This window comes from Dermacentor albipictus, chromosome 5, assembly GCF_038994185.2.
Source record: "Dermacentor albipictus isolate Rhodes 1998 colony chromosome 5, USDA_Dalb.pri_finalv2, whole genome shotgun sequence".
Classification (NCBI taxonomy): domain Eukaryota; kingdom Metazoa; phylum Arthropoda; class Arachnida; order Ixodida; family Ixodidae; genus Dermacentor; species Dermacentor albipictus.
Window position 1 is genome coordinate 10,002,486 of NC_091825.1, and position 13,332 is coordinate 10,015,817.

At 46.0% G+C, this 13,332-nt stretch overlaps 1 protein-coding gene across 1 annotated transcript in view; it reads right to left on the reverse strand.

Annotated features, from left to right (window-relative positions):
• The window catches only part of Galphai (G protein alpha i subunit), a 185,697-nt gene that overhangs the window by 149,366 nt on the left and 22,999 nt on the right, over positions 1–13,332 (reverse strand). The window contains exon 2 of the mRNA XM_065451579.2: positions 10,827–10,869. Coding sequence (XP_065307651.1) covers positions 10,827–10,869 — 43 coding nt within the window. The remainder of the gene's footprint in view (positions 1–10,826; positions 10,870–13,332) is intronic.

Here is a 13,332-nt window from a genome sequence, read left to right on the forward strand (position 1 = left end):
CCACTGGTTCCGAAGGAGAGAAACAAGACGCCCTTCAACAAGCGACCGACGTCGTCCAGCAATATGCAAAAACAAGTGGTCTCCGGTGCTCCCCCAAGAAGTCAGACCTATTAGTCGTTCGACAGAAATCACGAAGAAAACTCTATGAACTACCCCACATCACACTCACCCTCGACGACAAAGAAATATCCACAGTAAACCGCGTCCGCATTCTTGGACTCCACATACAACAGGACGGCGGAGGCGCATACACCATCCAACGTCTCAAGCAGACCACCTTCCAGATCATGCGAATGGTCAGCCGTATCACAACCAAACAATACGGACTGAAAGAAGACATAATACAGCTCGTCCAGGCCCTGATAATCAGCCGCATTGCCTACGCTGCCCCGTACTTGCCCCTCACTCCCAAGGAACTAGATCAATTAGACGTACTTCTTCGGAAAGCCTACAAGCAAGCGCTTGGCCTACCACCGGGAACAGCGACACTCAAGCTTGAAGCCCTAGGAGTCCATAATAATATAAGAGAAATTATAGACGCCCACCTCACAAGCCAACGAGAACAACTAGCCCTTACACCAACGGGAAGGACAGTCCTAGCGCGCCTAGGCTACCCCACACACGGCAAAGGCCACGAACAAGCAATTCATCTGGCCCCCAACTTCCGGGAACACATCAAGGTAGCCCCTATCCCCAGAAGCATGCACCCGGAACATCATGCCGATCGTCGCCAAGCTCGCGCAAAAACTCTACAGACAAAATATGGCAGTCTCCCCACCACACTATACACAGATGCCGCGCAGTACCCCCGAAAAGCAGCCATGACGGCCAGCGTTGTCGACTATAAACTACAAGAGGTGGTCTCGATGACAGTCCACACTGCCAGCGCCCTCGTAGCGGAGGAGACAGCTATCGCCTTGGCCATCACCTCTAGTCCAACCAATGAGTACGTCACAATTATTACTGACTCCCAGGCAGCTTGCCGTAGCTACGCAAGAGGCAGAATAGCTTCAATCGCCCACCGACTCCTCAAACAAGCCTCCCAATTCCCGGACGTTGAAATAGTGTGGACTCCAGGACACGAGGCCCTCCGTGGAAATCAGCATGCGCACGCTGTAGCCCGAGCTCATGCCTCCCGGGCGCCACAAGAGAGGGATACGGCCGCATCCATGGAGCCAGTACCTTTACAATACAACGCCATACTACAACACCACAGATTGAACAGACGACAATACCCGCCTCCACACAAGACCCTCTCACGTGAAGATGCCGTAACATGGCGACAACTACAAACCAACACATACCCCCATTTAAGCAGACTACACGCAATACACCCTACACTATATTCATACAAATGTCCCCTTTGTAATGAATACGCATCCCTATATCACACCACATGGGCGTGCCCCAACGTGAAGGCGGCCCCACAAATACCCAACCCCACACCCGAGCAGTGGGAGGCCGTGCTGACTAGTTCGGACCCTCGTAACCAGCAGCAACTGGTGCGGAGGGCCCGGGAGACAGCAAGAGCCGCAGGAGCCCTGGACTAAGGGCGCCTCCCTAACAAGCAGAAAGACACCTGCTTGTCCTTTCTTTTTAATAAATGTTGCTCCCCCTCCTCCTAGTGTAGGGGTATGAGCCATTGTTTAAGGGGGTGTGAGCCATTGCATTCGTCTTGCATGATGGACGGAGACATTTCGTGTTGGGTAGACATAGAAATGCTTATGCATTTCAAACATACATTTATCTGCGTATTATTGCAGGGAAGGGACACAGAAAGGGATGGGGTTAAGACAAGATCATGATGTCATTATTATCTCGTAGCGAAGGCGTTGTGGGCCATTGGTTAGACCGATAGTGACGTCGTTTCTCTCTAGCAGTAGAGTGCGCGTGCAGCAGTCTCTCTCCGACTTCCCAAGATGTTCGAAAATGTGTCCCTGTATTTAATTAAATGAAATGTGCAGCCCCGGTGTGTCACTTCGTAACTACAGTGCATAACTGAGTCATAAATATTATGATTAACGCATTACAAAACACAAGTGCGTAACATAATCCAGAAAGACTTTGATGGACCCGCTGGATTAACACAATGAACCACTCAATGCACTTTCCATGATGGTGATCTTGCAAAGTGCAATGTGTGGCATTCCAAACAAACAATGTGATAAACCCAAGCCAAACATGTGCATAACCTCATTAAGAAACACAGACATAACCAATAATATAGAAAGACTTGAATAAACGATTGGAATTAACCCAGTGATAAACACCAGGGCTGCACATTTCAGCTTCGCTGGTTTACCGTCTGTACAGGGTGCATGGGCGGTAACTTTATCTGTTATTGTTTGTTAAGTATTGTATAATGTTGTGCCAGTAAAACACGTTGGGCTAGTTGGTGCAATGTATTGGTACTGCTTTTTTTGCTGTTTTTTTCTTAATGTTGTGCCCTTCTTCCTTTTGTAACAACTTTTTTATTCCCCCTTACATAATACTCCAACATTGCAGCCTGCGAGGTATATAAATAAGTACATAAGCACGTCATTCATTCATCTGCATACACCTCGCACCATTCCTTGCTCAACAAACGTCACTGTGTTGATGTCTCGCAGCGTGCATCTACATTAACTGCCGTTTGCATTTCCGTATGGTTTGTGAACAGTGTAATGCATAAAGATTACATGACATTAAGGTTGTGACCTATGCGGTGCATAAGCAAACCTTGCAAAAGATAACATGTTGGATTGTTGAAAATAAGACAAATTGTATATATCGCAGTTACTTTAACAGCATTTATTTGACCACTTGACAAAAACTTCACTTCGCATAGATTCCAACACGTACACTGAATCTGCAGTTGTCTTTTTTGCTTATTAATGCAGTCGTTACTGCATGGCCACATCGTAGATTTGAAAACAAAGTGAAATAAATTTGTTTGTTGCAATATAACAATATGCGTAGATCACTGCGATTGTAACACGAGAACTTGATACAAACATGCACACTATAGGATGCAGACAAATGCTCAGGACAAACTCCAGAATGTTTGCATCCTGATACTTATGAAAGTGAACGGTTTCATTCCATGGCTGTCAATGAGAGGGAGAGAGAAAACTTAATTGTGTTCGTGGAACAAAAACGCATTGATAAGCTTAGACATATAGTCATTGCTTAACACTTTCGAAATGAATAATTATAGCTTGCTATCGACATTGAAGCAGCCATTCGACAGCAAAAAAAGGAATCAGTTTTTCCAGCTCTGAAAATTGAATTGCAGGAAATGCAAGTAGGCATAAAATTCTGCCAATATAATCTGTTTAGGAATACCAAATTGGAATAAACATTAAGGCTTGCATCTGTACTTTCTCTGGCTGAGCAATCTAGTTTGAAACGACTCCCATAAGCATGTCGTAACAATGTTGACCTAATACAGGTTGAATGCATGACTAGCTTAAGAAATCTGGATTGCTATAAATTACAGTGAAGAAACTATAATATCTAATAACATTAATAATATAATAATATTTATTTCCACAAAACAGGCTAACCGTGAGAGGCGTGCGAGGCTGAGCAGAAAGCTGAAAAATTCTACGGCAAGTGCGCCTGCCGTGGGCCTACGATCCTGCATTATGAATAGCGCGTATTGATATGGTCTTCTTGTTAGAAGTTCCGAGTATACTACCAGCGCGAGACACGGGACAACAAAGTGGATGAGAAGCGTGTCCTTTAGAATGCTATGTTACAACGTACAGGTTTCTACAAAAGTGACGGTAACTGCTCGAAACATTTGATGCGTCGGCTTTTGCGCCTTTAGAAATATTTAGAGAGGGCTCCCATATATATATTCGCAGCACAAGCACGACGATGGACGAACCAGGCAAGCGCTAAGGTTCAATTTCACAACACAATTTTCATTCCACGTCGTAATCACACAGATCGTTTGAGGCTTCGTTCAGAAGCACACGCGGGCATTTGGGTTGGTGCTTGTTGTTGCGTTTGGCGTAAGAATATGGCTAGGAGCAGGCACCACATATGCGCAATGACGGGCAATATACAGGCATCACGGGCAGCGCGAGGATCTTGTTGGGCTGACACGACAACTTCGTGGCAGCCGAATTCCGAATACTGCATATGCAGTGAGGGTAGCTATATGAACTTGTCGATAGGTCATCTTGTAGATTGTTGTAGCGCAGGCAGAACGAAACGGCCATAGAAGGTAGATAAGAACACACAGCGCTGAACCAGAGAATAAAGAATCGCTGAACCACCTGTCAACAGCTGTTTACGTGCGCGATGTCGCACTGAACTACAGAAACCGCCGTCGCGCACCCCAAGACAAATCTTAACTAACGTTTTTAAATTAGTAAACGTACATATTATTTGCTTCTAATCAAGAGAAGTCAATAATATTATAGTGTAAATGTTTTATTCACTACAATAAAAGAATTATGCAGCGTGTGCCACGAAACCTGGCAGTGCGCAACCCTGGGCGTTGCAACAGGCGCATTGTTCAAATCGCAATCGTGAAATGAGCCCTCGAAAAATCGCATTGCGACGCGTGCGACAGCACCGATTTTCGTCGTTGCAGTCGCAGCATGTGAAACAGCCTTTACACTACCGTCGGTGGGGTTCGCGGTCGCGTCCGTCCGTGTGCTGGAATGGTGCCAACTGTGGCCTCTTCTCCGCGCAGCGGTGCAACCTCCTCCCCTTAGCAACCGGCGCGCCGGTCGGGGGCGCAGCTGCGCATAGCAACTGTGACGTCACACAGTAGCGGTAGAACGAGCGTGCGGGCGTCGGCGGTGGCAGCTGCACCGCCGCTCCTTCGTCAGACGTCTCGTTGCAGTCGAGTGAGGCCCGTAGCTCCGAAGTGACCCAGTGATTGCGCGCCAAGCGGTTCTAGAGCGGCAGCGGACGCCGGATTCCCCTAACATCAAACGCCAGAAGAACAAGGAGCGAATGCGCGTGCGACGAATGAACATGTCACCAGATGCGAAAGCAAGGGAGGCAGAACGGAAACGCCAACAGCGACTGATTAGATCACCGGGTACTAAAGGCAGGGAAACAGAACGCAAGCGGCAGCAACGACAGGCGATATCGCCGAACACCAAAGCGAATGAATTGGAGCGCAGACGGCAGCAGCAACCGGCCATTTCACCGAACAGTAAGGACAGGGAAGCGGAGCGCAGACGGCAGCAGCGTCTGGCCTTCGCCAAGCACACTTTCAAATTTCCAGTGTCTTCGGTAATATTCGTATCAACCGATGGGGGTCGAAAATTGATTCGTAACAACAGTTCTCTAGCACGTTGGAAAGTAATGGGGCTCGACCGGGACCACAGAAAAATTCGTATAATCCAGAAATTCGTATTAGCCGTGATCGTATCATCGAGATTCCACTGTATAGTGCTCTTCTGTTGATAAGACAACATGAGATGGCAGACGTTTTTGTGATAGCAATTACATGGACACCCCAGGCACATATCTGCCATCGCCGTAAGCGTCACCGTGAGGTTCAGTAAAAAGTTCAAGGGCGATAAAATCCTCGCCACGCACTGTATGCGCGAGTAAACAAGTGAGGGTGAGCCAGCGATTGTGGCTCAATCGTGCGCACACAAGCGAGGAAAGCAGGGAGAAAGCGCGCCATCTTCCATCGAACGCAGTGCTCCAGGGGAAGGGTAGGGAGGGGGGGGGGGATTCTAATCTTGAAAGCCATCTGCGATGGGTACAGAATCCACCTAGCGCTGTCTTTTCGCGGCTTAGTTCGCGTTGATGCGAGAGAGAGCATGAAGGCCAATTCGCTCACTGCTGCTACCGCACTTCCTTGCTTCAGCATTTTCATAGCAAGTTTCCATGGTCATCAAGTAAGATATGCTCATATTTGATTGTGCATGCGGGACACCATGCTTGTTAACTTAGTATGTCTATGTTTACAAGCGCATATGGTCGATAAAGCTACTGTGCTTACTACGCATACAACCGCAGTCTTATTTTCTGCACCTTGCGAGGACCGAAAAATAGTCTAAAAAATCAAACAGTGCGAAGAACTCATTCCCTCCAAAAAATTAAGTTTATTAGGCTTAGGGTGCATTAAAAAATTTTCTAATAATGCCCTGCCTCATACTGAAGCTATCAGATTTGCTTGGATTTGTGCAAGAGTGACATCAATCAAGAGCGTAACCTCGTTGGCGATCTATGTTATCAGAGATTGCCATGGAGAGCAAAGAAACAAGCCACACACAAAATAGCAATTGAAACTTAAAAAAAAAAAGGAAACTGATCCCACATTAAGGGGCCCTTCACCTGGTTAGGTCATATTGAGCTGACAGGCACCGTGCACACAACACACGCTAACAATCGTGTCTGCTAAGTATTACATTGCTACGCGCCACAGAGAGAGCTGAAATTTCAAAACCAAATACAGTTTGCCCTTCTCACAGGTGCCACAATCCTAGCCGGAGAGTTGACGCATATCGCACAAGTGCACCTACATACATGACAGTGCTGTGACGTCGCTCATAGCAGCACGTGATTTTGTGAATTATTCAAGGCAACAACAGATATTTGTTTGATCTGTTGGTTCAATAGGCAAATAAAAGTCTAGAGAAATAATAAAAAATACACAAACTGAATGGCTGCATGTTTTTGCTTTACTTTGCACTGCAGCAAGAGATGTACTTGTGTTTTGTTTGCTTGTTCCCATGTCGTGCGGTCACGTGTGCAGACAACGAAACTGTCATTTTCTACTGTGGTCCAGCGTGCGATCATGCTCTGTGATTTACTTGTGCCTGCCTCAGTGTTCGTGTAGCACTGGGTTATCCACTAGTCAGGTGTTCTTGTTCACAGTGCACAATATCTTGCACTGTGCGCAATGATACAAACGCAAACAGCTCGCACGCAATACCGTCAGTGGAACTGTGCCACAGTGCAAAATAGTGAGGGAAAACAAATTAAGGCGGGGCACGTGACATATGTGTCATGCGATCTTTGAGCTCCAGTATGGAAGGACGCAGGGAAGGAATTTTGTTTGCAGAGGCTAGACAGGACAAATGGAGAGTCTCTTGGCAGTGGCGCTCGTCTCCTTAAATCATAGGTTCGCAGCACTGAAATATATGTATCTTTGCTAATATTGAACCAATTAGAAAAATTCTTGCACCATAACGCTCACTAGAGGACACGTAACAACTTTCAGCGCATAACCTAAATCTGCTATGTGGCCTGGTGAGGGGCCCTTTAAGCGATTATGACAGTAGTGCAGACCGAAAAATGGAAGAAATAGTACCATCCTACGGAGCTTTTATCAGCTAAGGAAGAGCAGGCACCGCCTCCGAGATGAGAGCATGGCGCATGCTCTCCATTAGATTTATTCGTTTCAGCCAAGTTCCTCTGCACCTAGGACTTCAGTTCCCCGAGATACAGCAGTGCACCCTGCACTCCCATGCATGATTGTACGGGGTGCAAGGCAAGGTGCGGCCGCGGTGCAATGCACCCTTGAACCTTGCAGTGAGTGGGTGCAGCCTAGCACCACCTGCACCTTCTAATTTGTGGTGGTGTGCACTTTTTCTGAACCAAGCAAAGATATTGATAGCGCGCACCTCCCTATCTTGGAGGCTATAGAGTGGGCCACTGGAAGCCAAGCCTGGCCAAGCCAGTGGAAAATCCAACATGGCAGCCTCCAAGATCGGCCAGCGTGGCTCAGAATGAGCAATTTCGTATGAGAAATCTAACCCTGGGGCCAAACGTTGTCCAAAAAATCATTCGCAAAAATGTATAAGCTCTATGGCAACCCTGACGGTGCATTTATTAAGTACGGAATATTCATCAAGTTCGAATTTTTGGAATACGAAAAATCTGTCAGCTACTGTAGCTGTCCACTTATTTGCTATTGCAATCAATTTGCCTTTCGGAAACCAACTGTTCTCACATAAGCATTTATGCAAATGTGAAGTTTAATGTCCCGAGTCTGCACAGTAGGTTATGAGGGACACCATAGTGGAGGACTCCAGATTGGCTCACAACCCAAGTTTCTTTAAGGTGCACCTAGTTCTTACATTCAATTCCCTCTTTAAATGCGGCCAGCATCACACCCACCACCTCGCGCTCGGCAGAGCACTCACCATGCCTCACCAAGCAATGAGCACTGCCCAGCCGTTCCACTCATCACCACACAGGCAGCACATCTCATAGACATCAACATTCTTTACACAGTAATGTGCATTGAAAAGTATGAAAATGCATACCAAATATACCAAAAGCTTTTCTAAATGAGAACATACTCAACAAAGTTTTTTTTTAATAATGGGGTTTTACGTGCCAAAACCACTTTCTGATTATGAGGCACGCCGTAGTGGAGGACTCCGGAAATTTCGACCACCTGGGGTTCTTTAACGTGCACCTAAAGCTAAGTACACGGGTGTTTTCGCATTTCGCCCCCATCGAAATGCGGCCGCCGCGGCCGGGATTCGATCCCGCGACCTCGTGCTCAGCAGCCTAACACCATAGCCACTGAGCAACCGCGGCGGGTCTCAACAAAGTTTCCCAAGAGTTTTGTGACATGCAGTATTGCATAACTTTCTGTGCCGATTTAGTCTCCAACTACTAAACCCTTGGTTGATTCATTTGATGCAGTCGACTTCCGTTAATTTGACCTTGATAAAACCGACAAAATTGGTTCAATAATCAGGCAGGTCTAATTAAACAAGACTCTCAGAAAGATTGCTAGAATACACTGCTCATTCATTTGGAAGTATTTTGCCAATTTTAACAAGCCCCTAATGAAACGTGCACCCATTTTCTTTGTTTTACAGCAAAGATGTTTATGCAGACCCTGTTCAGTCGTTGTCGGACGTCACTAACAAGGCGCAACATGACCTAGCAAGAGGAAAGAGAGCTCAACATGGGAAAAGGGGTTAGAGTGACCCCTTTCCCCCTGTGAGAACGCTGTCTCATAAGCGAATCTTATACAGTTGCCACAAGGTGTGTTTTCGGCTATCAAGCATCGAATTTATCGACGATTGCTTCCACCCTGCTGCAAAAGAAACAAATGTTGGCAGTTTGTGGTGCGCCAAGAGTTTTGTGACATGCAGTATTGCATAACTTTCTGTGCCGATTTAGTCTCCAACTACTAAACCCTTGTTTGATTCATTTGATGCAGTCGCCTCATGTTCCTGTGACACCTGCGATCACGTTCACGATCACATTCTCGTGACGCCTGCGGCAAAAAGGACGTTCCACGTCTGCCGCCAAGGTCTGCGAGTGGTGGCGCTGGCCAACACTCCCAGGGTTCTACTAGGACACCTAAACACCCAAGAAAGTGGATGGGGAAATGAAGCTGCGGTAGCTCAATTGGTTGAGCAACGCACGCGAAATGCGAAGGTTGTGGGTTCGGTTCCCACCTGCGGCAAGTTGTTTTTTCATCCATTTTAATTTGCATTAATTTATCGTTGCTTCATTTCATTTATTAGGCACGAGTAATTTCCCCTATGTTGTCCTTGGTGTCAGTGTTTGTTGGCTTCTTATGATATGACTAATAAAAATCGGGCCCCTCGGTTAACCCCCTTTCTTCTCGTTCATTTCAGGGAAGGGCAAGACCAGATACAAACACGAGATCTTAGAAGTTTTTCACATTGGAAATGAGAAAGAAAATTGTGCCAGTGATACGTCTGTGTTTAACAAACAAGGAACATGCTTACCTATTGGGTAGGTAAAAGATTATTAATAAAAAACTGACATTGATGCATGGGTATTGGGAGGAGTAGAAGTGGCATATGCGTCGGCTGTTTTCACACGGTAATGTGCTTTCGAGGTGTTATCCATGCACCTGTCTTGGGAGGAGTTAAAGATACGAATGCGTCGGAGTTTATGTGCGGCAATGCGAATTTCAATAAAGTACAGTTGAAAGCACAGTGTCCGTCCGTGTCTAAAGCCTTTTCCTTGTGTGTGCGTCCTTTGTGTTTCGCTGGTACCCCCCTTTTCAAGTTCATCATGCACCAACTGGCCCAAGAGCTTGTGCTAATGCAGAGAATGGGTAGCACTGCCACAGCTACGAAACGGGTGAATAACAGCTTTGGACCTCTTTGCTTGCAATTCGCATACACTGAAAAGGGCGAGAAGGAAAATAGAAAAACGTTGATGTACTTAGATTTAGGTGCACACTAAAGAAAACCAGGGGGTAAAATTTAATACGTAGTCTGCCACTATGGCGCACCTCAAATTCCAATTTCGGTTTTGGCATGTACAGCCCCATAATTAAAATAAAGCTTAACATTTCTGCCACAATGCAATGTGCCATGTGAGGCCATGGCTCCTAACAACGCCTCAAGCAAAGACGGCTCTGTGTGTACTAAGCAGACGAACAGCTGTTGTACACGCAAGGCAACATTTACTGTCAGCTCACCACTCTTGTATTGCACTAAGCACTGAAGAAATTAAACATTCTCTGTCAACATCACCGCTAATTATTGTCAAGTCAGTGTAAAGTCACAAATTGCCAAGTATATTCTTCTTGTATTTTAGTCACTGCAGCACAGCAAGTGTTCTCTCAAGGCTGTCGCTCCTTCAGAATACAAAGAAGTTCATGTTTGCCATTAAATAATGAACTAGGCCTGAGCAGACACCATCAAAATCCACAACTTCATGGCAAGCTGGGGCAGGAACCACAAGACGTCACTGCCACCAATCTCGTTTTTTTTTTTTTGCACCTTTTCTCAAAGTAAGAAGGCCTTTTTTGTATTGTAGAAGCGCAATTTACCCACAATACAACTCCATGCATTTTCCTCTTTAGTGACCCTCTACTAAAGATGCAATGCACATTAAATCAAGGAAATGCCACTCACTTCATTTGTTTAACGATGGTGCTCTTCCCAGACTCCCCAGCACCTGCAAAGCAAAGGAGGCACAGCACAAGTCAGTGAGCAACCACAGCAACAGGAGTTGGGGAGCACAGGCTTTGCACACTAGCTCAGCAGCTGCAACAGTATCCACTGCCACAGGAAGCGCTTTCCTGCATTCTACACTCCATGGGTGCCACAACTCGTTCTGTTTAAGATGAATGGGGTCATTCACACCAACTAAACTGCGTTGCACAACTCTCACTGTGGCGCCAGAGCCGCTTGGAAGGGCTACCTTTTCATACAAATTTTTATCACCGTGCTATACGAAGTCATCCACACAAGTTGGCCATCGTTGGATCCCTGAAAGCCAAAAGCACATTGCAAGCAATCCTCTCTCTCGTGCGTTCATGTACACTGCTTCCCTCTTTTGCGCAGTACTCAGTATCACTTATTTCTTGCTGATATTCCACTACACTGGAAACATGGAAGAATCCACTGAATATTCCTCCGATTCTGGTAAATATGAAATGAAAAGAAAGTAATGAAAAGAAATAAAATAGAAAACAGCAAACGCACATTTCTGAGAAGCAAAAACATTTCTTGTGATAGTGAACCAGTAAATGCCAGAAGACTTTTGCAAGACCAACCATACACTTGCAACACAAAAAGTGACTGAAAGTGGTCCTACAATGTCTGGAGTCAATGTTTCACCAAGGGAGCTTGGCAGTTATGCACAAAGAAAAAGCAAGAAAGAAAATATGAAACTCTGTGTTCCAGTACTTTGAAGATAAAATCCCAGATTTCGTCGGCGGAAAAAATTATGGAAGCAAAATTCACTTTGCTAACTAATTTGATGCATTCAATGACACGGAAATAACCATGGTCCTGTAACACTTCTGTTTGGCTATTGCTATGATTTCTTTAGATATCACAACCAGGGTCGGTGGCAAGAGCAAAACTATTCTCGGCAATACCACCACTACTCAACACTACTTCGGCAAACAAAGCGTGTCCATCACTTCGAAAAGTGAATTGGACGAGCTTTCCATTTTAGGTGATATCAGCTGCTTTGCACGGACATTTCGCGAGCTGCCACCACCTAAATTTTCTTTTTAGACTCTCCTACAGCACTTGCATGTTCTGGTGCCATTTGTAGCTAAGGGGTCTGTGCAAAGGGCTCATCCCACATAAGTTGTCGTCTAGTCCCAAAATGTTTGTCCATTTTGGTGGGACGTTTTTCTTGCTCTTGGTTAAAGGGGCCCTGAGCCAATTTTTATAGAAGAGGAGAAATGAATGTGAAGTTAAAATAGTCTTACTTCAATGCATTCAGAAGAAGCGGACTTATGGGCAATAGAATGTGGCCTTCGCGGTGCTTCCAAAATAGTCTTACTTCAATGCATTCAGAAGAAGCGGACTTATGGGCAATAAAATGTGGCCTTCGCGGTGCTTCCACTCCTTTAAAGGGACACTAAAGGTTAATATTAAGTCAACGTGAACTGTTGAAATAGCATCCCAGAAACCTCGAAACGCTTGTTTCGTGCGAAGAAGAGACTTAAGAAAAAATGCGTTCTGAAGCGTCCGCATACCTCTAGCGCAGTTAAAATCACCTGCCCTACAATCGAGGAGTATTGACATCATGGTCTCATAGTGACGCGCCGTCGGTGAGTAAAACAGCTCCCGCAGACGGCGCTACGGCTTTTCTGCACAAAACACACGCGGCCAGAAACAGAGCCAAGACAGAGCCGACAGCAGCGCGAAAGCGAAACTATAGTGGCTAGCGGAAGCGAAAGCGCACGACGATAAGCTGCTTCTTTATTTTATGACGCCAAATTCAACGCTCGTTGCAATGGATGACCCTGACAACGACACATTAGCTCGCAATGCTGGGCTCGATTTCAGCGATTTAAGCAGTGATGAATGTGACCTGCTGTTGAGGGCTCGCACTGCCGGCGTCGTTGCGTACTACTACGACGATGGCCTGCTTTGAAAGGCACTTCACGCGACTTCAGTAAGTCGGCATTGAACTCGTAATCCTCTGGATTAAAGTGCAGCGAGCACACTACACGATTTTTCGGCTCTTTGCCAGCGCACCGCGGCAGAGGTACAGCACTTAACCACTTCAAACGGAGAGGTTCACTTGTTGGCACACAGTGATAAGTAACGTTGGATTCGCCGCTGCAACTGCCCTTGGCCAAGTTCCGTGGACTGTTTGCACATCCAACGACATCACATAGGCGTGGCATTCTCGCTGCTTGTCCCAAATGCAAGTTTCATGAGCCAGCTGGACCACCGCAGCAAGACGCGATAAAGAAACAACTGAAACTCCAAAGCGCACGCGGGGCAAAGTCGAGCGAAAACGAAACCTTTCGTTCACCCATACTACTCGAGGGTAACATCAAAATTTTCTTTTTTTCTTAGAATCGAATAAAAGTAGACAAGTAGCATTTTCTTCCGTCTTATAATCTAATGAAATTATCTTTTTAATACGACTAGTTGAGTACTAGTGACA